The sequence below is a fragment of the Tachysurus vachellii genome, chromosome 12 (assembly GCF_030014155.1).
Source record: "Tachysurus vachellii isolate PV-2020 chromosome 12, HZAU_Pvac_v1, whole genome shotgun sequence".
In the NCBI taxonomy this organism is placed as follows: Eukaryota; Metazoa; Chordata; class Actinopteri; order Siluriformes; family Bagridae; genus Tachysurus; species Tachysurus vachellii.
Window position 1 is genome coordinate 5,213,433 of NC_083471.1, and position 25,678 is coordinate 5,239,110.

Here is a 25,678-nt window from a genome sequence, read left to right on the forward strand (position 1 = left end):
CACTGAGACTGTCGGTATAGTAGGATACACATCCAGGGAGACGCCAGCTTTGTCAATGCCAGGTATTGTTTTAAAAGTAGTTAAAAAAAAAAAAGTCAGTTGAACTGTTTTTATTGCGATTCGCATTATACGATGTCATTTGGCTCCTTCCTAATGCTTTATTTTATTTTACTCTCTTAACGTTTGAAACTAATTTGCTTGTTTATAAATGCTTTGCTGTGATTCGTTCTTTCGTGCGCTTTACTTTGATTCGCTTGTTCATTATAATTAATTAAGATTCATTTCTTTCATGATACTTCACACTGAGTCGCTCATTCATTGTGATTCACTTTATATAAGATTCTGATTCATTCTCCTTGATTCGAGTCTCATTCAAAGACTCAATTATTGAAAATTCTGTTCAAAGTTTACTCGTTTTCAAAACTTTTTTTCTTAGAGTCTGAATCACTTTTAATTGCTTTTTTTTAATCTTCGTAACGTTTTGTTGTAGATTGTATTAGCAAGAACATAACGTACTTATTACTATGCTTTTAATTCAGTTCAGATTAGACATTTCTATTTAGAATGGCATGGATTTTATTCATCTTTCTCTAGTGTTTATTCCTTTAAAAAGAAAACATATCTTGGTTTATTGTGTGCTTTACTTTGTTCCTTGTGGCCTCAGGGCCGTACCTGCGGTTTGAGGAGGAGGTCGCTGCCCTGCAGCGGGAGGTAGACAAACTTATCACTAATGGCGTTAACAAGATCATCGCGCTCGGCCATTCCGGATTCGAGACGGACAAAGAGATCGCTAAAAAGGTCCGTGGCGTGGACGTGGTGGTCGGAGGACACACCAACACTTTTTTATTCACAGGTAGTTGTTGAAATTTTTCATCTAACACATTAACAAATTCAAAGCCAAAGATATATGGATGGATGGATGGATGGATGGATGGATGGATGGATAGATAGAACTTTATTGTCATTGTATTGTACAGGTACACAGCAACGAAATGCAGTTTGGCATCTACCAGAAGTGCAAAATGTAGCAGTCGTGCAAAAGTGCAGATAAATATGTAGCAGATTTACAGCGAGTGGTAAATATGGAAGCATATACAGTGAATAAATATAAAGGCTATAACAGTGCAGAGGTGTGTGGACACACAGGAGTACGGTAAATAAATATAAAGGCGTACAGTGAATAAATATAAAGGCTATAACAGTACAGAGATGTGTGGACATCATTAAGAATTACAGAAATGGTTCTAAGGCTATGGCATTGGAGAGGAATGTACAGAGTGAAAGGTTACAGATTACAAGATTATGGCATTTAAGGGGTTAGCAAGCTGAATAAACAGTCTACTATATATATAAATATATATACTGTATATACACATGTTATATACACATAGATGAATGTGAAATGTTGGGCAGAATGTACAGTAATGATATAAAGATACATATAGATAAAAAAATAGTGCTGATGTAATGAGGAATAAAAAAGATAAACTGTGTAATATGTACATGTATTGTACAGAGGTTATATACAGTACAGTGTTTTGTTATACACTATACACAAAGCTATACACAAGTAAATATTAAGGATTTGTGGATGTCCTGGTACGAACCCCATAAGCATTATTCCAGATTTAGCAGTAGGACTGAGAAAGAACTGTGCAGATGATTATTGTGCGAAATTGTAGTGAGATGCAGTTTCCCATAAGAACGCTGTGTAATGACATCAGTAACCTGACCTACTGCATCACATGCTTTTGTTCTCACTTCACGGTGAAATAATCACATTTTCAACCAGTACAATCCAGTCCCAAGATTCATTCAGAAACCCAGTGACAGACTTTTACTATTACTTTCCACACAGAATGATCATTTTCTTTATATGACCGATATGCATTTTTTAGCTCTTTCTCTTTTGAGTGTGTTTTGTATTAATGGATGTCCTACGACAGCAAAGCACAACTTGTCCTTGGAAGTGATGTGAAAGATGATTATGTACCAGACACCGCCGGCAGAAAATATGACCGGAATGTGTAGCGGTGTTGACGCAGTGGTGCATTTATAAAGACCGTGCTGTTTTAAGGTCTTCCACAGCTTAGTTTAGCTTAGAAAAACAGTTCCAGTGAAGATTTAGCTGTGTCTGTTTTGCCCTGTGTGGTGTGTTTCTATAAACCTGATTTGAGTCATGGAGGTTCGACTCCCACCTCCACCCTGTGTGTGGACAATGTTTTCAGCGTGATATCCTCTGGTTTCCTCCCCAGAACCCTGTCCTGTGTTCCCCGAGTCTCCTGGGATAGTCTCCAGGTTCTCTGTGACCCTGTAGTATAGAAAAAGGATGGATGATTTGGGACAATGTCCGATGTTAAAAACGCTTTGAAATAAAAGTGAATTTACTGTAACTTTCCGGAAAGGGCCGGTGCGAGTGCAGGATTTCCTTCCAATGAAGCAGGTTCACACCTGATCCCAGCTGTTTAATCAGTTTATACTCGGTTAAGATGAAAACCTGCACTCACATCTGCTCTTTCCGGATAAGATTAGACACGCCTGTTCAAAACTATGTTTGTCTATAAGTAAAGTGTGTGTGTGTGTGTGTACAGGGGATCCCCCTTCCTCTGAGGTACCAGCAGGACCCTACCCCTTAATGGTACAGTCCGATGACGGTCGCCTGGTGCCAGTGGTCCAAGCCTACGCTTTTGGGAAATACCTCGGCTACCTCAAAGTGACTTTTGATTCTGACGGAAAGGTTGTACAAGCCATCGGAAATCCAATCTTGCTGAACAGCACCATAACCGAAGGTGAGTGCTGGAGGAAATCCTTTTACACGATACCTCAGGCTTTTATTACACCGTGTTCATCGCTGGTATATTTTTGCAGCATCGCTTCATTTCTTGAAATACATGTATGTGAAAGCCAAAGTCAGTAGAATTAAAATAAATCAATTCTAACTTTTTTATTCTTATTCAAAATTTTTATTTTAGTATCGTTATATTTACACCTGTTGTTATTTTTCTAGATCCCAGCATTAAGGCAGACGTTGACGCCTGGAAGGTTAAGTTGGCCAATTACTCGGCTCAGTTTGTGGGGAAGACCCTGGTCTACCTTAACGGGACGTTTGAAGAGTGTCGATTTCGTGAATGCAACCTGGGAAACTTGATCTGTGATGCCATGGTCAGTTATCCGTCATTATTTACACCTCTTAAGACTCTCACTCACTCGCTCATTTTCTACCGCTTATCCGAACTACCTCGTGTCACGGGGAGCCTGTGCCTACCTCAGGCGTCATTGGGCATCAAGGCAGGATACACCCTGGACGGAGTGCCAACCCATCGCAGGGCACACACACTCTCTCATTCACTCACACAATCACACACTATGGACAATTTTCCAGAGATGCCAATCAACCTATCATGCATGTCTTTGGACCGGGGGAGGAAACTGGAGTACCCGGAGGAAACCCCCGAGGCACGGGGAGAACATGCAAACTCCACACACACAAGGTGGAGGCGGGAATCGAACCCCCAACCCTGGAGGTGTGAGGCGAACGTGCTAACCACTAAGCCACCGTTAAGACGGTCTTGCTAATTTTATGCTGTCGATAGATGAACGATTGCCTTCATTATGCTCTGTATATATATATAAAGGATTATTTTATATTACAGGTTCATCACAACATCAAATATCCAGATGAGCTCCAGTGGAACCATGTTAGTGCCTGTATTTTAAACGGAGGAGGAATACGAGGTCCCATTGATGAACGTAGCAGAAACGGTATGTGGGAGTGGGTATGAAGGGGGATTAGAGCTGATATAAAATATATATCTTGTTTAATGACTGCCCAAATTTATTTTCCTCTTTACAATAACAGGGTCATTATTTAAATGTCTACAGGAAGAATATGGAAATTTATGTTTGCTGCAGTTTATAGACTTGTTCATAGTCATAAGGTTTAGTTCGGTTTAATTCATTTCGATCGAGAGAACTCGAGAAGAAATATATATCATAATGTAAATTTTATAAATAGAACTAAATTAATGATGGATTGTGATTTTCAACACTGTAGAAAGAAAGAAAGAAAGAAAGAAAGAAAGAAAGAAAGAAAGAAAGAAAGAAAGAAAGAAAGTGAAATAAAGAAAGACCAAAGCTGTTTTTTTTTCCCTGGGAATCATCGCTAATACAATGTAGACATGTTTTTCAGTCAGGTTGTTTCATAACCTTAACCTTGTCATGTTGAGTAAGAAGGCAGATTTAACCAACACAGCAGGAACACAAACTTCCCTTCTGAAGCAAGTCACTCAACTGTGATGTCTGTAGTCATAACAATACTACAGAAAAAAGTTTCGGTTTCATAACATAAGCTTGACCAAATATGAAAAGTCACTTTCTTACCTCAGCGTGCATCGAGGGATTGCTGAGGAAGAAAATTGGTCACATTCATGAAATTAATTTCCTTTTTATCCATTTTCTAAATGACAAAGAAACCTATTGGATCACGTTGATGACGATGATACGCTAACATAATCTTATTTCATCCACTTTTCTCGGGCTTGTACTGTATGCTCTCGTGTTCATAAAATAGCAAACCGCACCACTTCCATGATCTATTGCCCTTTTGTGTCTGAGACGATTCTCCAAACATGGATGTAACTGTTCGAAGATTTAAGGTTTGCTCAGAGAACACGTCCGATTCGTGCTGCTGCCGTCTAGCGCTAAGCCGATCAGGGAAGAGATACCCACGATATAACCTCGCGAGGACACGTGATTGTACAGCAAAACTCTTTGAGCTTTACTCAGACCGACGTAATATGTATACAGCAGAAATGTGTAGTATTCTGTTGATATCGCAGTCATAGATGAGGTTGTAGATGAGGTCATAAACAGATGCTATCACACAGTCAGCTCAGGGAAGAGCGTACTGTACCATAGATGTGTTAAGAACATATCAGTAACTCATAAAACAACCTGTTGTGTAACAGATTCTTCACCAAATGCTCAGTATTCAGACGTAGGTGCATGTGGCAGTGTGAAAGCTTCACAACTCTGAGGTCTGATCCTGCTGTCATGTATTTTCTTTTTTTTCCCCCTCTACATGTGATCGTTCTGAGTGTCCTTGTCGGTATCTTCCTGCAAGTTTTGTCTTGTGTCTAAAATGATTCCCGTGTGTGTGTGCGTGTGTTGTAGTAATGTGTTACGCCTCCATGATGAAGCAGTCATTAAATATAAATGAAGGAAATAAATTATTACTTCTTTTTTCTGTGTTTTTTTGTACCGAGCCACTAGACGTAACTGCACAGCGAAGATCACTACCTGAAGGCTAAAGGCTAGTGATATTTCTCCTCTTGATTAATAAATTCACGATCTTGACGCACAAGTTGATACACCGGGTTGTGAAATCGTCCAGAGCTGTATGTTTTTCAACCCTCACATGCTTGACATTTAACGTGACACAAAACGTTTTTGCATCTTGCACAAAAATATCCACTTTTACCACAGGAGGATATTTCATTATGACCTCAGTCATCTTGAGCAAAGCAGAAGCTGTGGTTAAATCAGCTTCCTTGTGTCTCGTGAAAGATTTGCATAACTAGTTCAATAAACAATTCCCTGACCTGTTGAAACTATTAATAAGTTCTAAGATTTGAGTGTTCATGCTTTCGCTTTTCCCCCGGACATGACGTTACAGTCCAGTCTGATACCTTAAACATCATTTTACAGTTTTCACTTCACTCTCTATGAGCATGGCGGCTTTCACTTGGATTCAGTCCAATAAGAAACGTTATGTGAGATGTGTGATACTAGCTGCATGCATCAGATGCTTCAAAACACTGATGCTTGCCTACAAAGCCAAAAATGGACCTGCCCCCTGTTACCTCAAAGCCCTCATCACACACCTCGCACTGCACCTCGCACCCTCAGATCTACCAGCACTGCTCGACTGTGGTGGTGGAATGAACTTCCCCTAGGGGTCCGGATACCTGCGTCACTGCTACTTCCTCCCCTGTTTGTCGTATGTGTGTATAAAAAAACAGGTTTGTTTAAGGCTCATGGTATCTTAAGTCTGTGACCTACAGTAATGAGCCAGAGTTAATGTACAAAAGTGCTTTTAAGTGTCTATTATTGAATACATCACTCTGTATGCTATACATACTCTAATGCTGTATCTCAGGTAGCATCACCATGGAGGATGTGATCTCCGTGCTGCCGTTCGGCGGAACGTTCGATCTGGTTCAATTGAAAGGCTCGACGTTGCTGCAGGCCTTCGAGCACAGCGTCCGCAGATATGGAGGAAACACCGGGGAGTTCCTACAGGTCTCAGGTAATTCATTATATCTCAATGTTTTTGTCTTTTACTGTCTCTAAAAGAGCTACTGAACTCTACTGTCTACTCTATTGTAACTGGGTGGGTTTGTGTTACTGTGTGAATGTCTCCAGGCAAAGTAAAGACTTCTTACAGAAATCACTCGGCTCCAGTCCTTGAAATCTTTGAGATATTTTCACGATATCCGGTGCCACGTAGGACGTGTTCTCATTGTGTTCCTTTCCAGCTTTCTACCTTATCTCCTTTTATTGAACTTTTCCTTAGTGTACGCGATATTTAATTTCTAAATCTATAGCCGGATTTCTGAATGCCGCTTTGTGCCACTTTGTATTGTTTAGAGAACAGTCGACGATACATTACTAAAACTTCCTTTGAGTCCCGAACAGCCTCTGGACAGGAACCCATTATGTACTGTAGCAATACAATTATATAACAAACACGAAGTGTATAAAAATACCACTCAGCAATAATAGAGAATCAGCTGGAACACTGAGCTTGTTTCTCTGCGACGAGTCGGTCTTAATGCACTCACGGTATGTTAATGTGATGACCTTCACTTTACCACTCAGTTTTTTCGTTCAAAAAATTCCAGAAACTTAAGAACGACTCCTGAAAATATTTTACATAACAATGCCAGTTAAAGGCTCTTCTTCTGTCTCATCCTCGGGCCTTTTTCCCTTTACATGTAGCTCTCCAAAGATGTTTGCTTTTTCATTCATTTGCTAGTCTATGAGCTTCATTATTGGTATCACATGACTGAAGCAGGAACAGCCCGATGATATTAGAAGAGAATCCGGGTTTTAAATAAAATGAAATATTTTTCAAAGTGTGATTGTCAATAAAACGGAAATGAAATAATTTAATTACACTTCCTGTGCAGCCCAGTACCAAATGACCCACGGATCAACACCGGGTTGAATTCAGTGGCTAGAAAACAGCTCATGAATATAAAGAGTGAATTAGAATAATAACACGGTGCCATTTTATTCTCTCATAATCCCTGTTTGTAAAAACAGCTTCCCAGCCACCAGTTTCACATGTTGGAGTCATGGTTCATATGGCGTTATCCTAATAGGAAGAATAACCCCAGTGACGTGCTGTTTCTCAGATTTCCTGGAAGTAAACGCTTTTTCTTGGCCTGCTGTAGCTTTAAGATTAACACAGATTATTTTGGTCAACCTTAAATTTATCAATGTTTTTTTTAAACAGAAGACAAACCAGAGGAAGGATTTTCCTCTGATAAGATGTAGCTAAACAATGTGTGTGTGTGTGTGTGTGTGTGTGTGTGTGTGTGTGTGTAGGCTTTCAGATAGAGTATGACCTAAGTAAGCCTTCCGGTGAGCGAGTGAAGAAGGTGAGCGTGTTGTGTACTGAGTGTCGCGTGCCGCACTACGAGCCCCTGGACACTAAAAAAGTCTACAGGGTCGTCATGCCGTCGTATCTAGTGGACGGAGGAGACGGTTTCTCGATGATCAAAGAGGAGAAGCTGAAACATGACAGCGGTGAGTCTGTCTACATGCAAACCACAGGCTGAGCACGTAAGTGTGTACTTCAGCCCTGTGTTCGCACATGTGCTGAAACATCTGTGAAGCAACAGGAAAACATGATGTATTTCATGAGTAGAGAAATCAAACACACACGCGCACACACACACACACACACACACACAATTAATGTGTGTGTAATCTGCCGCAAGGATTTCATAATACAAAATTTCAAAATCATTTTTGAACAGACCTGGTAAAAAAAAAATCTATTGAAATACGAATGTTTCTAATATCCACATTCAGCAAGTTTTAAATAATGTTAACATCTGATTTGTGGCTCAATCAGATCGAAAAGGTTTCATTTAAACAGTCCAAACAGACAGCTTGAGCTCGAGCTGAATGAAATTTGAATGTGACTATATTATACGGTGGTGCTGTTGATCTGAAATAATCCTAAATAATAGGGAAAAAAGAGCCATGAAGACATTTAAAACTTAGATACTTCTAATTGTATATGAGATTCTGTAATGTTTATGTTTTTAAACACCATCTTGCAGACTCACCGGTAATAAAACTGACTACACATTTACGGTCTCTGTGTTGTCTTTGACAGTAAAGTCACAGACCTCACAGTCTCATTCACACTTACGTGGAAGTCGTCGATCACATGACCGACAGACAGCTGTTTCAGTTTTCACGACGCTGCACATTTACTGTCTCTAGAACACGTTCTTATGCCGAGATCACAAAAAAAACTCTGTCGTGATCATGACAAAACTAGAAAGACTTACTTCCTTACTTTGTTCTCTAAGATTTAGCTTTTGCTTTCAGCTGCTTGGTGTGAGGTTCATGTCCTTAGTGTTTTATATAAAAAGTGTATGTTTCTCAGGATCAATTTGTTGTCATTTTTGTTTTAAACAGTATTATTTTGTTTAAAGCTCTCCTCTAACGTTGATTCATCAGAGTGGACGAACTCGAACGTGTAATGCTCGTTATGTCATGCTTTATAATAAAAAAATAACTAATGGCGTCACGTGGTTTTGAAAGATGACAGAACGTCTAGACGTCAAGTCAGAACGTGCAGGGAAGAAAAAAAAAAGAAAAAAGTCATGAGTCAACAAATGAGGAGTTCCAGACAGAATTAGTAAACATGATGTTTAGAAGAATAAACACGGTGCAGGTGTACGCGTGTTAACGTCCCTTTTCCTCCCACAGGTGACCTGGACATGTCCGTCTTTGCTCGCTACCTCACTGAGAGGCAGAGGGTCCATCCGTCTGTGGAGGGACGAATCCGTCTCGTTAATTCTGCTGCTGGAATGTTAACCCGGTCGAATGCTTTACTCATCATCATGCTGGTCTGGATCTCACTTATAAGCTTAGTCTAGAACATCTGCTGTGTTTCAGTTGTACGGATCAGAGTCTCGTTTATTTTTATTCGATGTTTGATAACATTGTAATATTTTATAGAGATTTGCTATACACGACTAAAAAAAAAATAAAATTTGGTCTAGGATTTTCCTGTTAGTTTGTTTGAAAAACAAACACTTTTAATTTAATTTCCGATTGGTCGTATCCGAAGTCACGAATTATCATCTCGATAGTGTAGAAAGTCGCAATCAGGAAGGGCAAAGTTTAATTTGTTTCTTAGCAAGGTCAAAAAGCATGGAAAATTGGCCTTAGGTTCAATGCAGTAATAATAATAATTTACAAGTACTCATACTTTGCCTTCCGAATTTAGTTCCTGTTTACGTTCATGTGCTTCGTAACTGCGTTAGAAATCGTAACATGAGCTACACAATAATCAGAAGTTGTTATTGAGTGAATGTACTGTTACCCATGTGGTTAGAGATTTAAAATATAAAGCTGTCTTCGATAGATGACTTTAATGCAATAAAAAAAGGTTTATCTTAGAATCGAGAGTCAGAGCCACGAAGGAAGCCGAGTGAAGACGGCCGTCGTTGTAATTCAGTAAAGCACGGTTCTCAGGGAGACAGAACAAAAGGAGCTTTGTGGCTGTCGCTGTTTGTGCCGCGTTGACCTTGAGCTTGCTGCTCTTTTTTTTATTTTTTCCCCCGTGTATCACCGTAGGTGCGTTTGGGGACCTTGAAAAAAAAAAGGCTCAGTTTCCCTTGATCCTTTTTAGCATTTTGTGTATAACCTTTACTTTGTTTCTTGTTATCTTCTTCCTCTAAAAGCAGAGATATTTTTAAGCCTCAGTGGAAACGCTGCCTATAATACACAACTCTGCCGTTTCATTTGCAATGGAAATGAAACCATGAAAAAATTCTTTCCCAGTTCCGTAGAGCATAGCTGCATGCCCTTATTATAATGGAGGTTTAGTATGAATTCTTTCTTATCCAAGTCTTTCATGCTCATTTGGTTCAAAAGTCCGAAGGTGAAGCGCTTATAATGCCTCATCCATGCAGCTGGTAATGCAGCCAAAGATAAAGATGCCTAGATCAGCCTAGACTTGATCAGAATTTCTTTCTCAGGCTTTATTTTAATAGTAATTCCCTTGTTCTAATACAATTTTGCAGGGTTTTCAGCTCATACCCCATGTGGTGTCAGTTAATTCACTACATTCTATTATATCAAAGAAAGATTTTATGAGCTCTTATATATGTTTTTTGTATATGTTTTTTTAATCCCTGCATTACTGTTATATTGACGCTTCCACCACCATGTTTCATACCTGATGCAGGTGTTCAGCACTTTTTCCCCCTCATTTGTTCATAAACATCAGAATCTGAAATGTATTGCAGGTGAACTTTTACAGACATGAGACATGCGGAAATAGATGTTTTTCAGATTTTGCTTTATTAAAATCTGTCTGTGTTCAGTATGTATTGTTTTGTTTTTTTAAAGTGGATACGGAGTTGGGATTAAAGCAAATTCTAGATCTGTCTAAGTCTTTTGCTTCTGTACCTTTGGGTTCTTTGTCTTTGCATAGTTTTCTTAGTGTGGTGAAATTTTGTATTTACTTTTTTACTACCAGATATCTAATTTGTAAACCTTTTGTCTTATTGTGGTGGGGTAAACATGATATAAGTCAACAGGCTAGTGATAAGATATTAAATTAATGTGACGTGGCCCCAAAATATATATATATACGAGAAGTCGTCCGAGACCGAGCGGTGCCGAAAGAACCAAAAAGAGTCCGAGTCCCAGTAGCAAAAGCTCTTCAAATCATAATGAGTCAGACAATGATATAAATACTCCCTGTGATGTATAGTCTTATCTACAGGCTTCATCGGTACAGAAGGTGGTGGCAGATAACGGGTGGTGGTGGTGGTGGTGGGTGTTTTTATGTTCAGGCTGAATGCTTCATTGTGTAGAGGTTTATCTGTTACGGTGTGTCTGTGCTCAGCCCATGTTTACCAGAACAGACCGGGTCATAAACAAAAACGTTGTCAAGTCCAGCAATACCTAATTTATTCATTTTTAAATAAAAGATGTAGGATAAAAGTCACAACAGGATCGCAAAGTGAACAAGGTCTAGAATGACCTACAAAACTTAGGTTCCTAAGACCATTAGAAGTTTTGGTTTTTAGGACCATTTTAGTTTTTGTCGGTTTATCAGATGAGTTCAAGCTAAAATGTCAAGTTGGTGTGTGTGTGCGCGCGTACACACACTGTTACCACCAGTTACGACGTAGTGCACCAACTACTAACAAAAGGATGAACGTGTTTGGTGACAGAAATCATTCATCAGCCTTAAGAAGACAGCAAGGGTAAAAATAACAATAGAACAAGAACACATCTAAAGTAAAACCAAAAGAATACCAAAGTGTTCAAATGAATAATAAATACATTTATTTCAGCACAACATGAGCAAACACCGGAATGACACCATAATATGTAGTCCTTGATGGCATCTGATTATTCTTTGTTACATCTGTGTAGTTCATGGGTTTTCTTTCTGTGTGATGAGATAAAAGAGGGGGGAAAAAAACAACATTTTTCAGACCGATCCGTAGTGACGACACAAAGAACAGGTCTTTTATACAATGGGAGCGGTTTACCGTGTTGAGTTCTGGGAAAAGCTCCTCGACTGCAATGTCAAGGAGTATGTAAGTAATCTAAAAACAGGAACAGGCCACAATGAGACATTTCCCACATCACAGTTAAAATAGCTCCATTTACCCACACACACACACACTCACACACACACACACACTCTCTCACACACTCTCTCACACACTCTCTCACACACTCTCTCACACACTCTCTCACACACTCTCTCACACACTCTCTCACACACACACACACACACTCTTTACCTGTTTGTTAAGGAGCGGCTGTTGGAGACAGTTGAAGAGCAACTGAATACCATCATATTTGTTCTCCTCCCCTATGCACTTCCCCACCAGCTCTAATGGATCAGAAGGATCTCACATTAACACCACGGTTTCAGAAATGAAACAAAAAGCTTAATCACTGGGCTTTATTTATCATTCAGTCTTTACTAGTTTTTTTTTTTGTCGTGAAAATATCCTACACCCGTGTTCTAGTCGGAGTTTCCTGCTAAGAGGACGAAGAAGCTTTTACATTAATGACAAATATACTTAAAAAATATGAAAACTAAAGAAAGCGAGCTAACACACAACCCTAAACTAAGAACATTAGTCATTCGGTTACAATAATAGAAATGAAGGCTGGCAGCTTGGGGATTAGTGGCATAGAAGTGAGTCGAAATAACTTCTCCGTAGAAGGAACTTGCAGAGTAAAGTCGATTTCTACATACAAGTACTGAAACTTTTGTAAATCTGGAGGATTCTTTGGTTATGCAAATATTTACACGTTTTACTAGAAGTTTGAGAAACTGTCACAGTGATGGAGAACTGACGAATTTGACTGATGATTCATTTCCCAAAACAGAAGCTCTGACTGTAGTTCCCTCAAAACTCGACCCTCATTATTACAGGAAGATCCCCGATGAGGATGCAGAAGGAGGACGGGTTTATGGTTTGGTTTTCACTTGCACAGTACATCAAGTTACACAAGACTCTACAAACCCGGCAGGTAGTTCATCATCTCTTCGAACGCTTGCTTGGCTCGTCTCAGTTTATCTTCTGGTGAGCGCTCTTCGTTGTTTTCACAAAACACCGCATCTGGGGAAAAAAAAACAAAAAAACAACAAAGGCAGTATTCAATACACACCAACAAATTTACATAGGATCAAGATTCAAGATTTTTATTTGTCACATACACAATTATATAGGGCATATATAACCAGCAGTGAAATGTGAGTCAGGTCCGCTCCATGGACATTGCACTTATTAGAAAAACACAAAAAAAAAACAACAAGATCCAAAGTGGGACCTCCTCTTCTCTTTCCTCAGAAAAAAGTGTGGTTTATCTGCTACGTAAAATAGCATCTGTATGCAGCCAAAATTGTTTGGAAATGAGGGAACACCCACAGTTTACATTACACAACACACACATTTCACAAGTGAAATACAAAAATAGGGTTTGGCTGAAGCCCCAATGAAACTCGTACTGTTTTGTATTGAAACACTTCCCACTTGTGCATGCCTTGTCGATGCTATGAAACAGCAAAATTCTTTCTGAGCAAAGAAAATGGAGTTGACTTGTGCAATGAAAGTATCAGTATATAAATAATCTGCTCTTGTGTCTAACAGCACAGACTTCGTTAAAGAACAAACAGCACCATGAAGTCCGACCATAAAGTCTACCAAAAGAAGTTCACACAAAGTTGGAGAAGATGGAAAAGTATCAATCAGGGGTTTATTTAAAAAATATATCGTCGCTGTCGGGCGGAAACCTCGTATGTCCAAATTTGGTCAGTTTCATATTTTTTCACATATCGATGCTATTGGTCAGTCCCCACATGGGTCTGTTATTTTTACAAGTTATTAACCAATCTAAAGTCTTGAAAATATCTTGAGCGCAAATCTCATAACTCCATTGGACACTTCAACTGTCCACCTCTTCCTCACTCCATGAGAGAGCTTCACGGCATATTTCTCCTTAATAAGAGTCGCAACGAATCAACACGTCTTCTGAGGTAAATGTCTTCAAAACAATGGGCTCAAAGAAAAAAAAATCTTGACCCTCGCTAGTTCTGGTGCTCCTCTGAGGACAGGAATTTAGCGCAAGACAATCCACTGCAACGCGGACTAAACCCTGTGCACTGCAGATAAGGTACGGCTTTTTTTAATTTCCTGAAAAATATTTATATATTTTTCTATTATATAAAAATATATATATATTTCATATATATACATATATATATACTGTTGAATGGAAATGTGCATGAATTTAAACTGTAGTTATAAATATAAGATACACAGGGATGTACAAGAGGCAAATGTGCATTTGTGTATTAAACTGTAGTCTTAAATATTAAGATACACAGGAATGTGCAAGAGGCAAATGTGCAAACAGGTCGACACTTTCAGTATGTCAATGTGAGGTAGTGGATGATGAAAATCTTAATGGTAAAGTGGAGACATGAAGATGTTAAGAGGCTGGTTCTGAGTTTAGGACCCTGATGGCCTGGGGGAAGAAACTCCTCTTAAGTCTCTCGGTTTTTGCCATCAGGCTACGGAAGCGCTTACCAGATGGCAGCAAAGTGAAAAGATGGTTATTGGGGTGGATTGAGTCCTTGATGATTTTAGCTCTGTTTAGTAACTAAAGGATCACCCTTTAAACCGAGAAAATCGAAGGCTTGTCCTCCACCCAAAACTAAACAGGGAGCACACTGGTACAATCACCCAGTGCCTTGTTGTTATTTATAGAAACTGTGGTTTGAGTTCACAGCAAAAAAAAAAGCAAAACGCAGCTGTTTCATCTTTAAATATTTGTCTAAGGAATCACTTCCTTCTCCTCTATCTAAACGAGGTTAGTTAATTAGTGCAGTCTCGTTGTGTGACTATTCTAATTTCCTTGCTGGTGAACATGACGTCGGGGGGCACGGTGGCTTAGTGGTTAGCACGTTCGCCTCACACCTCCAGGGTCGGGGTTCGATTCCCGCCTCCACCTTGTGTGTGTGGAGTTTGCATGTTCTCCCCGTGCCTCGGGGGTTTCCTCCGGGTACTCCGGTTTCCTCCCCCGGTCCAAAGACATGCATGGTAGGTTGATTGGCATCTCTGGAAAAATTGTCCCTAGTGTGTGATTGCGTGAGTGAATGAGAGTGTGTGTGTGCCCTGTGATGGGTTGGCACTCCGTCCAGAGTGTATCCTGCCTTGATGCCCGATGACACCTGAGATCACAGGCTCCCCGTGACCCGAGGTAGTTCGGATAAGCGGTAGAAGATGAATGAATGAACATGACGTCCTTTCTATCAGTTGCCCGTCTCAAAACATTCATCAGCCTTAAAAAGACCTCAGCAAGGGTAAAATTTATATCTATATAAGTCCCCCTGGTCCTCCACCCAGGAATGTTTTCCGCCACATTACTCTCCCTCCTATAACCCCCCTTTTTTTTTTTTACAGTATCTGTTAGAATTTTGGTTCATTCGGATTCAGAGAAGACGTCCGAGACCGAGCGGTGCCGAAAAAACCAAAAAGAGTCCAAGAGTCCAAAAGCAAAAGCTCTTCAAGGCATAAAGAGGACTTGGTGATGCGAGTTAGACAGATGACAATAGAAAAGGAAAAGAAAAAAAAACTAATCACATGCCCATTGACAGACACAAACCTCTCAAGAGCGTGATTAGGGAGACGAGACGATGCTCCTGTAGGATCTGGTCCAGTTTGTACTGGAGGTACTGGTCCATGTAAGCCTCCAGAGTCTTCTTAACAAGTATACGGCCGGCAGAGAGCACATGGTGCAGCCAGTCAGGCATGTGGAAAACTACACGACCTAGCACACACACACACACACACACACACAAAATAGAGGAATGACAGAGTGAAATCTGTAAAACCTCATGGAATTTCCCATAGACTGAGTCGGTAATAAACGAGTCTTTGTTGTGTCTAAGTGTGTGGGGTGTCGTGTCAGGCTGCAGCTTCACCCAGTCTATGTACAGTTTAACTGTCCTGGTGGCTAGAAATGAATAAAGGTATAAACAACAAGTTTACACTTGTTTCTCTTCTGAATATTAACTATATTTAAATATCATCCAGAACACTGATCATGAAAATCTAGAAAATAATAAAACAATGAAAAATAGTTTGAGCTTGAAAAAAAAACAGGCAGAAGTTTTTACACAAACCATTATTACATTTATTTGCACCGTTCGTTTGAATTCACGTCTTCTGATGCCTCAACTCAACAAGGGGAAGTCGTGGCCTAATGGTTAGAGAGTCTGACTCCTAAACCCTAAGGTTGTGGGTTCGATTCTCGGGCCGGCCACGACTGAGGTGCCCTTGAGCAAGGCACCGAACCCCCCTAACTGCTCCTCTGGCACCGCAGCATAAATGGCTGCCCACTGCTACGGGTGTGTGTTCACGGTGTGTGTGTGTGTTCACTGCTGTGTGTGCGCACTTTGGCTGGGTTAAACACAGAGAACGAATTCTAAGTATGGGTCACCGTACTTAGCTGTATGTCACTTCACTTTCACTTCACTAGGGAGAATAACATGCATGCGGATCACTATCGTCATTTATATTGTGTTTTCTTGACAAACATTAAGATGGCTAAGGGTTACTGTGTTAGATTTATTCCTAACATTTATTTACATAGAATTTTATCAAATTTTCAATATTCAAGTCCTAGACTCACACCTGCTTTTACTTACCCACATACATCATGTAGTCATAAACACCCTCCAGCTCCATCTGCTCCAGAAAATAGTTCTGCTTATGCTTCCTGTCCGTGCTGTCAGCTTGGCCGGCGTTGTTTTTATAAAGATTGTTGTAGAGCTGAAAAAGAGAAGCGCAAAAAAAAGAAAGACATATTTATTGCTCTCTGGTACGGGACAGATAACTGAGTTTAAATACTTGTACACTTAAACACTTTGATTGTATTCTGAAACATCTGAATGACATGTTTTTAAAAAGTCAGAAGGGAAATGCACTTTATTAAATAAAGAGACACATGGGACATGGGTGAGATGTGCAGATGTGTAACTGATGTGTAACAGATGTGTAACTGATGAAAAGGAGGTATGTGGCCTTCGTTGTGGTTTTGAGGCAGAGCTGTTGGTGCGACTTTGCAGTTCAAGTGTGACAACAGTTCTCATGAGGACGCTGCATCAAACATGAACTATCATTTCAGTAAAATAACAACATCGCAGTGCTGGAATTTTGGTAATAAATCTAAAGTTTGAAGGGTTTTTTTTTGTCTTCCATTGGTTAGTTTTCTTATGTGCCCAGTACCTTTTTGTTGCTGCCAGCAGTGGGGCTGAGCACGGTGAGTTCAGGACGGCTCGGTTTGGGTTTCGGTTGCTCGCACGAGATCAAGAAGGACTGGAGGAATGGCTCCAGGTTTTGTCCTTTCTGTACAGATGAAGCGCCTCGCGTTACAGATTTAGTTCGATTGATTGTAAGAAATAAAGGTGTTTGTACTAATGACGTAATAAAGTGCATGCTTTACCTCCTTAATGAGTTTCCCAGGTACAGACTTAAAAATCCTTCCTGGAAAGAAACAAGGCAGAAAATGATACACAAACACATACATATATACAATCACTGGCCAGTACAAACGTCAGTTATATAATCAGCCAATCATGTTGCAGCAGTGCAATGCATACAGTCATCAAGAGCTTGAGGTAAAGTTCACAACAAGATCTGTGTGACCTTGACTGTGGCACGGTTGCTGGTGCCAAACGGCATATTTTAGACACAACAGTCTCTAGAGTTTACACAGAATGACACGAAAATCAGTCAACATCCAGTGAGCAGCTGTTACGTATCTAGCACAAACAACACACCTCATGACAGAGCTCAGACGAAAACGTTTAGACTGGGAGGCTACAGTAACACACACACACACACAAACACACACACACACACACACACACACACAAAAACGACCGTATTGAGCAGAAAATCATCTCAGAATGTGTTCATTTTATTTATTTATTTTTTTTAAAGCTGTCTGGTTTCAATAAGCCTGACGTTTGATCAGATCACATGTCCCACACTGGTGATGTCTGATGTGAAGCTCTGGAAACTGCATCTGGAGATCATAGAGTTTTTCTCAGCAAGATCACATCTGGCTTGTACATTAGTAAAAATAATAATGAACATTTACATTCCTTTACAGCTGCTTTGAGTCAACTTCCATTGCTAAAAGTGCAACACAATTAATAATTAATAAATGAAAATAAATTAGAATTAATTAATTAATTGACTGATTGATTGATTGATTGATTGATTACTTAATTGTCGAAAAACAATACTAAATACTAAAGGAAAAATGCATAATTCAGATTTTTTTTTAAAAAAAAAGTGTTTTTTTTCTGTACAGATGTTAATGTTAAAAAAGGCTGAGTCATAAATAAGTATTGTGGTGCAGATGTGCATTATAAAATCTTTCCTCACCCAGGTTGACGTCAGGCAACATCTTGTCAAGGAACTGCGTCTCTGTGCTATAAGGAGAGAGGAAGTCTGCTAACAGTTGGCTGTTGCTCAGCTCGGGGTGTCGCAACAAGTTCTAGAAACACAGCATACAGAAATGTGAGCGTTCTGAACGTCTGTCCCGTCGGTCTAGTTTCTCTCTTCAGTTTATACCAACATAAAGAAGTAACGTATCTCTTGGGGTCACAGTGCTAGAAGAAAATAATCAGCACCTCCGTGGCCTTAAAGTTACTTAAAGGTGATTCTTTTCCAATCGCATCACATCCTGAAGTGTTTATTCCAATTGCACCACAGCAATTTGATCATTACGTTGTTTTATTTTTTGTTTATTTTATTTTAAAAAACTGACACAGTTCGATACGTGTTTTGTTAGATTTAATTAATAGCTGAAACCATAAACAACTATATATGATTTTTATTCCCCATGACGGAAATCTGTAAATATTCTGGTTGTTAAATGTTAAGTGTTCTGATACTTGAGCCATAACGAATAACGACACGGTTTATACAGTATGTTAAAAAAAGCTTTTCGTTTGTTTTTTACGCATCCTTGTGAATGAGCTATTATATAGAATTGATAATATATTAGAATAAGTGCATTTATATAAACCCATGCTTAGCCTTGAGTTCGACTCTACCGTCAGAGCTGCTGTTATAGTGAATTAAATCAACATCCTCTGACCAATCAGGACGTAGAACTCGATGACAGATGTTTAACACAACTCACATAATTAGAAATCTAACTCCGTTTTGTAGTCAAAGTCAAAATTTTGGTTCCGCACTCAACACGAACGACGGCAATTTTTAGTTTTCAGCAAACAGAGTTTTGAAGAGAGAAACCAGCTGACCTGCAGATATTCCTCAAACTCCTCACGCTTGGAGGTTAGGAACTCGAAATTTTTTGGTCCGATGATTCTTTTGGAAGGAAGCTGTGCATCCTGGAATGAACCTGTGTCAAAGAAAAAGAGTGCAAAAAAGAACTGGGATAAAGTGTTTACTAAATAAGCTAAAGGAAGCTGGGGCTCAAAACGACGAGAGAGGAATCGGGCGTACCGTGGAATTCTGTGAGCTTGGACTCGAGGACGTAGAACTCGAGGTACCGTCTATAGACTGACCAGCTTTCTGTCTCATGACCCACTGAAAGCAAGACAGACAGACCAGGGGCGAGAGAGGGGGAGAGAGAGAGAGAGAGAGAAAGAGAGAGAGAGAGAGAGAAAGAAAGAGAGAAAGGTTTATTTTTTTCCTGATTGTTTTGCTCTTTTCTCCCTCGTCGTTGTTCAGTAAGTTTGTAATGATTAAATACACACACACACACACACGTATATTACTCATATAACTTTGCTTTTGCAACAGTGTGATTGTACTTGTATGCAAATAAAGCACTATAAACTGAACCGGGGGGTGGGGGGTAGAGGGAGGGAGAGAGAAAGAGAGAGAGCATAGGGAGGTTGGACAGGAAAAGAGCGAGACAGCGGTTAGAATAAAAATAAGTTTTTTTTCCCTACAATTTTCAGCCCTGTGGACATTTTATTGCACAGTCGTGAAACTCAGTAGTCTGCGGGATCCGAGAACAGCTTTGCACACACAGATCTGTGTGTTGTAATGAGAAGTAAAATAACACGGAGTCGCTCATTGCTCGACAGATCTCTGATCCGCGTCTCAGCCGTATGATGCTGTCTACCGCACGTGATCCTTGTAACACTCATCACTCAGAGATGAACACATTGCGCACCGTGCTCTCGGTCGTGCCGCTCCACGTCGATGCAGAAGACAGGAACGCGCTCTTTCTTGGCTTCATCATCAAAGAAGTCTACGAAGGGAATAGAGATGATCCATGCTGACAGGTTCCTCTGTGTTCCTGGAGTAGACACCACTTCTACGGGCACGGGAGTGGAGTCGTCCTCCACTACCACCGTCGCCTCCTCCACCTGGGAAAAAGTTTTTAAAACGATAAAAAATTAATACGTGGCAGTTTGTCTAAAATTGTGTAAATATCGATATCTCTCTTGAAATGACTGTGTGTTAGGAGCAAAGATGTTATCAATTAAATAGGTTAAGTATTTTAACTTTCTTTTAATCGGAGAAAGAAATGATTCACACCTAAAGAATAAAAACAAGTAAAATGTAATTGAATATCTCTTCCAGGTAGGATGCTACTTGTGAAATAAATGTTTTTATTTCCGACGGTAAATAAAATTTTTAGATCGTTCCTCTGTGGCCTTCGTGGTGCTTTGTACAACGGTACTGTGCAAGTCGTCATTTTCCACCTCGGGACAATAAAAGAGTGATTTTTGATTGCATAAAACTACTTTACCCGCAGTTACAGTCCTGAGTGACTGTTGGTTCTGTTCTATTAAAGCAAACTTTAAACATTTATGATTATATTTTGGATTAAAATTGAAGCACAGCAACAAAAGTGGAGCACAACAGCGACTAGTGTTAGCAACAAGCTAGCTAGCTCCCGTTAGTGCTAACTCTAACGACTATTTCTATTCGATCTGTTTCAAACAGTGATTAATATGGTCGATGTTATATGTTAAACCAAGTTCTGTGTCTGTATATTAACTCTCTAAAGTATGTAATACTACTATAAACTTAGGTGAAAGTAGAAAAGGGGAACTTTTTCACTTCTCACAGCGAGGGGACGCGTTGATTTGACGTCATACTTTAAATAGTAAAGGAGGGATCGGAAAAGACTGACACAATTTGATGTGTTGTTTGTATTTCCATCAAATCTTAAGTCAGATCATGAGATAAAAATTCAGCTTTTTAACAATAAAACATTTGCATGTTGATTTGGTTAAATATATTAATGTGGGTAAATTCCCGTGGCTGTTCGCTTGTAACGATGTTGGGACCAGTTTAACCAGTTTAAATGCAGTCCGTCTGCTGAAAGTGTAGATTTTAAATGGTCAAGTTGAGAAATGGACATGAGTCTAGTCCGTTCAGTTTGTAATCGGATCGACAGAACTGAGAACAATGGGACTGAGACTTAAAGACGTTTATAACGATGAGGAGTGTCGAGACTGAGCAATGTCGATGACGCGGATAATATAATAAAGTCACAATGCTGTTCTTCCATAAATAGGCTGTAAATGTATCTGCATCCCTCAGAAGAACCGAAGCAAAAGCTTTTAAATGCGATTTTTCTCCTTTTACGAGTAACCAGAGATTGTAAAATGTTAGACAATCTGTTTTGGTTGAAAAGGAAAGTGCATATCTCACCATGTCCTCTTCTCCATCGACCATGGTGTAGGTGGGTAGCATTGCTCCTTCCATCGTGCTGCTCCTAAACACGCCCTTCAGCTTACTGCCGATGCGGCTGATCCCGAACGACTCGCCACGTTTAGGTGGGTTCCTGCACAAGCACACGTTTTATAGTTGCATGAAAAGGTCCAGCTGTGTAAATGGACAACACTGCAAACCATCCAACAACAGGACCAATAAGAACCAGTGCAAACACCGAGGCTCGCATCAGCTTACTGACGGGTTGCAGTCAAATGAAGCTGCACACATCAGATATTGTTCTAATGTTCTATTGTTCATTTTATTTGTTTACGTTAGGCACGCTGTAATTCACACAGTCGTATAAATCGAATCCAAACAGGCACGACAACACGCAAAACTGCAAGGCATGAAAGGGCATCCAAGGAGAAGCATGCGGACCAAATTAGGCAGGTGACAATATGTCTCTGTCGTGCGTGCTGATCTCAGAACAGCTTTGCTTTGACAAAAAGCAGAGCCGAAACGCTAAACATGCTGATGACGGAAAACATCTAGTAGCAAAGTGGCTGAAAATAAAAACCAGGCTGTTTTAGGGTAAAACTGGTCTCCAGATCAGCACTCCAGAGATCAACACACATACACACACACACACACACACACAGCCTGACTCACTTCCGTGTGTTGGGGAGGGACTTTAAAATTCGGGGTCGCAGCGTTAGGATGGTTTTGATAGATGGGGGACCTGAAGTAGGTGAAGATTTTGCGCTGACAGACGTTGGCTTGCTGCCAGTAATATTAACCCGTCGTAGAGATGTGACGTCTGATCTACTTGTCAGTTGTAGCCAAGTATACACAGGTAGCATTGGATGATGGAAGAGATAGTCAGTCAGTCCTGAGCACTTCCTATCACTTTTCTTTTTGTACTTTTCAAAAAAAAAGTACAAAAAACAAAAAAAGGTACTTTTTTTTTGTACTTTTTTGTAGGTGTGGCCATTTAATATCAGTATGTGTGATTATGATCGTAAGACTGGTGTCTCCTACTGATACATCACTTTTACATAAAAGACATCATTTTAAGTTAATAAAACCTTTCATGTGTTTTTGCCTGTCCAAGCCCACTATGACTACTACTAGGAATTTGATCAAATTTTCATAACACGTGTAATTAGTGGTTTCTGGGAGCATTTAATAGTAATTACAAGAACCTGTGGAAAAATACGCAACATCTGAGAGTAGGTATGTAGAATGCATGGCATTTGACTTGGGAATTTCAACTTGTCCATACACCTTCATGCAGTTTTATACAAAAAAAAAAACAAAACAAGATCCAAAGTGGGACCTCCTCTTCTCTTTCCTCAGAAAAAAGTGTGGTTTATCTGCTACGTAAAATAGCATCTGTATGCAGCCAAAATTGTTTGGAAATGAGGGAACACCCACAGTTTACATTACACAACACACACATTTCACAAGTGAAATACAAAAATAGGGTTTGGCTGAAGCCCCAATGAAACTCGTACTGTTTTGTATTGAAACACTTCCCACTTGTGCATGCCTTGTCGATGCTATGAAACAGCAAAATTCTTTCTGAGCAAAGAAAATGGAGTTGACTTGTGCAATGAAAGTATCAGTATATAAATAATCTGCTCTTGTGTGTAACAGCACAGACTTCGTTAAAGAACAAACAGCACCATGAACTCCGACCATAAAGTCTACCAAAAGAAGTTCACACAAAGTTGGAGAAGATGGAAAAGTATCAATCAGGGGTTTATTTAAAAAATATATCGTCGCTGTCGGGCGGAAACCTCGTATGTCCAAATTTGGTCAATTTCATATTTTTTCACATATCGCTGCTATTGGTCAGTCCCCACGTGGGTCTGTTATTTTTACAAGTTATTAACCAATCTAAAGTCTTGAAAATATCTTGAGCGCAAGTCTCATAACTCCATTGGACACTTCAACTGTCCACCTCTTCCTCACTCCGCGGGAGAGCTTCACGGCATATTTCTCCTTAAGAAGAGTCGCAATGAATCAACACGTCTTCTGAGGTAAATGTCTTCAAAACACTGGGCTCAAAGAAAAAAAAAATCTTGACCCCCGCTAGTTCTGGTGCTCGTCTGAGGACAGGAATTTAGCGCGAGACAATCCACTGTAACGCGGACTAAACCCTGTGCACTGCAGATAAGGTACGGCGTTTTTTTTAATTTCCTGAAAAATAACGGTTTTGGAGATACGAGGATTCCGCCCGACAGCGACGATATATAGATATAGAAAAATTCTGAACAGGAAGGGATATGACAGAAACGTTCCCATATCCACCTTCTGGAGGAGGACGTGTTTTAAACGTCAGTGAGCGGGTAAGGAGGACAATCCTCTGAGGAACAAAATAAAAGCCACCTGAAAGTGTTTGAGTGATCCATAGCTCAGATGGAGAACACTGCTTACAGGACAATCACAAAACAAAACTATGCTTTATGGAAGCATGGTGAGACTGTAGATATGGGGAGAGAAAAACACTATTAGTGCTTTGGAAATGCCAAATGGAATGACTTGATAAACTCTGGTCCTCAGGTCAAAAAATTTTGCCTTGGCACAAAATGCTCTGTTCTCAGGAAACACTGCTAATCACCCTGTAAATACACACACACACACACTGATGCACGGTGGTGGTAGAATCGATGTGGAGATGCTTTTTTACTAGGATGTCGGTCAGGATTGAAGGCAAGATGGATGGAGGCAAATACAGGGTTCCAGTCAGAAAGATGTTTCCCCGCTATTCTAACAAGCAGTAACAAGGAATGTGTTTGAATGAGCAACTGTTCCAAATACAGTGCATTGCAAAAGTATTCATCCCATTTTGCCTTTTTTCCTATTTGGTTGCATTACAACCTGGAATTTAAAGGATTTTCATCTGGCTTTTCTGTAGCGGATCTATGCACATGACTTCAAGTTGATGAAGTGAAATGAGTTTGGAAAACCCCCAAACATCTGGAAGAAGTTACTGTGGTGAACTTTTTGGCCATAAAATAAAAAACGCTACGTCTGGCGCAAACCCAACACCTTTCATCATCCCTCAGAAGACCATCATACTATTTTTCATCAGCAGGTACTGGGAAACTTGTAAGAATTGAAGGAGTGATGGATGGTGATAAATACAAGGCAATTCTTGTTGATAACCTGTTTCGGTCCGCCGAAGAGATGAGACTGGGAAGGAGGTTCACCGTCCAGCAGGACAATGACCCTAAACACACTGCTAAAACAGGGTTTAGGGAGAAACATTTAAAGTGTTGGGGTGGAGGGGGTCACGGTGGCTTAGTGGTTAGCACGTTCACCTCACACCTCCAGGGTTGGGGATTCGATTCCCGCCTCCGCCTTGTGTGTGTGGAGTTTGCATGTTTTCCCCGTGCCTCGGGGGTTTCCTCCGGGTACTCCGGTTTCCTCCCCCGGTCCAAAGACATGCATGGTAGGTTGATTGGCATCTCTGGAAAATTGTCCGTAGTGTGTGATTGCGTGTGTGAATGAGAGTGTGTGTGTGCCCTGTGATGGGTTGGCACTCCGTCCAGGGTGTATCCTGTCTTGATGCCCGATGACGCCTGAGACGCCTCCCCGTGACCCGAGGTAGTTCGGATAAGCGGTAGAAAATGAGTGAGTGAGTGAGTGAGTGTTGGGGTGGCCCAGTCAAAGCCCAGATCTCAATCCAATAGAGAATCTGTGGTCTGACTTAAATACACCAGCAGAACCAATTAAACTTAAAGGAGTTGGAACAGTTTTGCCTGGATGGGCAAAAAACCCAGTGGCTAGATTAACATGCTAAGCTCTGAACCAATCCATTTAAATTCCAGTTTGTAATGCAACAAAATAGGAAAAAAGGGAAGCGTGGGATACTTTTGCAAGGCAATGTACTGTATATACAGGGATCCAGATGTGACAGACACATTCCATACTGATGTAAGACACTGCACACACACATATGGATTCATTTTCCAGTCACAACGAGTCCCTCCATAATCCCCTAAACAGCTTTAGGAGGGTCAAAGGGTAACACACAACAAAAATGAATGAATGATAAAATAAATTCAGTGCACAGGCGCTTGTGACTGCATTCAGGCTAGTGCATCTTGCATGCAGTGGGATTAAGGGAGTCACACATCGCAACGGCCCATAAGCATGCT

At 40.2% G+C, this 25,678-nt stretch overlaps 2 protein-coding genes across 3 annotated transcripts in view; one reads left to right on the forward strand and one right to left on the reverse strand.

Annotated features, from left to right (window-relative positions):
- nt5e (5'-nucleotidase, ecto (CD73)) overlaps window positions 1–10,700 on the forward strand; it is a 13,672-nt gene extending 2,972 nt beyond the window's left edge. Inside the window, exons 2-9 of the mRNA XM_060882850.1 lie at window positions 1–62; window positions 665–853; window positions 2,592–2,789; window positions 3,008–3,162; window positions 3,654–3,762; window positions 6,158–6,307; window positions 7,612–7,812; window positions 9,013–10,700. The exon at window positions 1–62 is cut by the window's left edge and continues 158 nt beyond it. Of these exons, the coding sequence (XP_060738833.1) occupies window positions 1–62; window positions 665–853; window positions 2,592–2,789; window positions 3,008–3,162; window positions 3,654–3,762; window positions 6,158–6,307; window positions 7,612–7,812; window positions 9,013–9,182 (1,234 nt within the window). The 3' untranslated portion in view covers window positions 9,183–10,700. The remainder of the gene's footprint in view (window positions 63–664; window positions 854–2,591; window positions 2,790–3,007; window positions 3,163–3,653; window positions 3,763–6,157; window positions 6,308–7,611; window positions 7,813–9,012) is intronic.
- Window positions 10,701–11,587: 887 nt separating this feature from the next.
- snx14 (sorting nexin 14) overlaps window positions 11,588–25,678 on the reverse strand; it is a 33,857-nt gene continuing 19,766 nt past the window's right edge. For both annotated transcript variants that reach the window (XM_060882849.1, XM_060882848.1), the window contains 13 exons: window positions 21,510–21,642; window positions 20,017–20,212; window positions 19,338–19,421; window positions 19,133–19,233; window positions 18,249–18,360; window positions 17,299–17,339; window positions 17,082–17,201; window positions 16,502–16,625; window positions 15,457–15,621; window positions 12,813–12,908; window positions 12,078–12,169; window positions 11,820–11,876; window positions 11,588–11,716 (listed from right to left, as the gene is read on the reverse strand). In XM_060882849.1, the coding sequence (XP_060738832.1) occupies window positions 11,702–11,716; window positions 11,820–11,876; window positions 12,078–12,169; window positions 12,813–12,908; window positions 15,457–15,621; window positions 16,502–16,625; window positions 17,082–17,201; window positions 17,299–17,339; window positions 18,249–18,360; window positions 19,133–19,233; window positions 19,338–19,421; window positions 20,017–20,212; window positions 21,510–21,642 (1,336 nt within the window). In that variant the 3' untranslated portion in view covers window positions 11,588–11,701. The remainder of the gene's footprint in view (window positions 11,717–11,819; window positions 11,877–12,077; window positions 12,170–12,812; window positions 12,909–15,456; window positions 15,622–16,501; window positions 16,626–17,081; window positions 17,202–17,298; window positions 17,340–18,248; window positions 18,361–19,132; window positions 19,234–19,337; window positions 19,422–20,016; window positions 20,213–21,509; window positions 21,643–25,678) is intronic.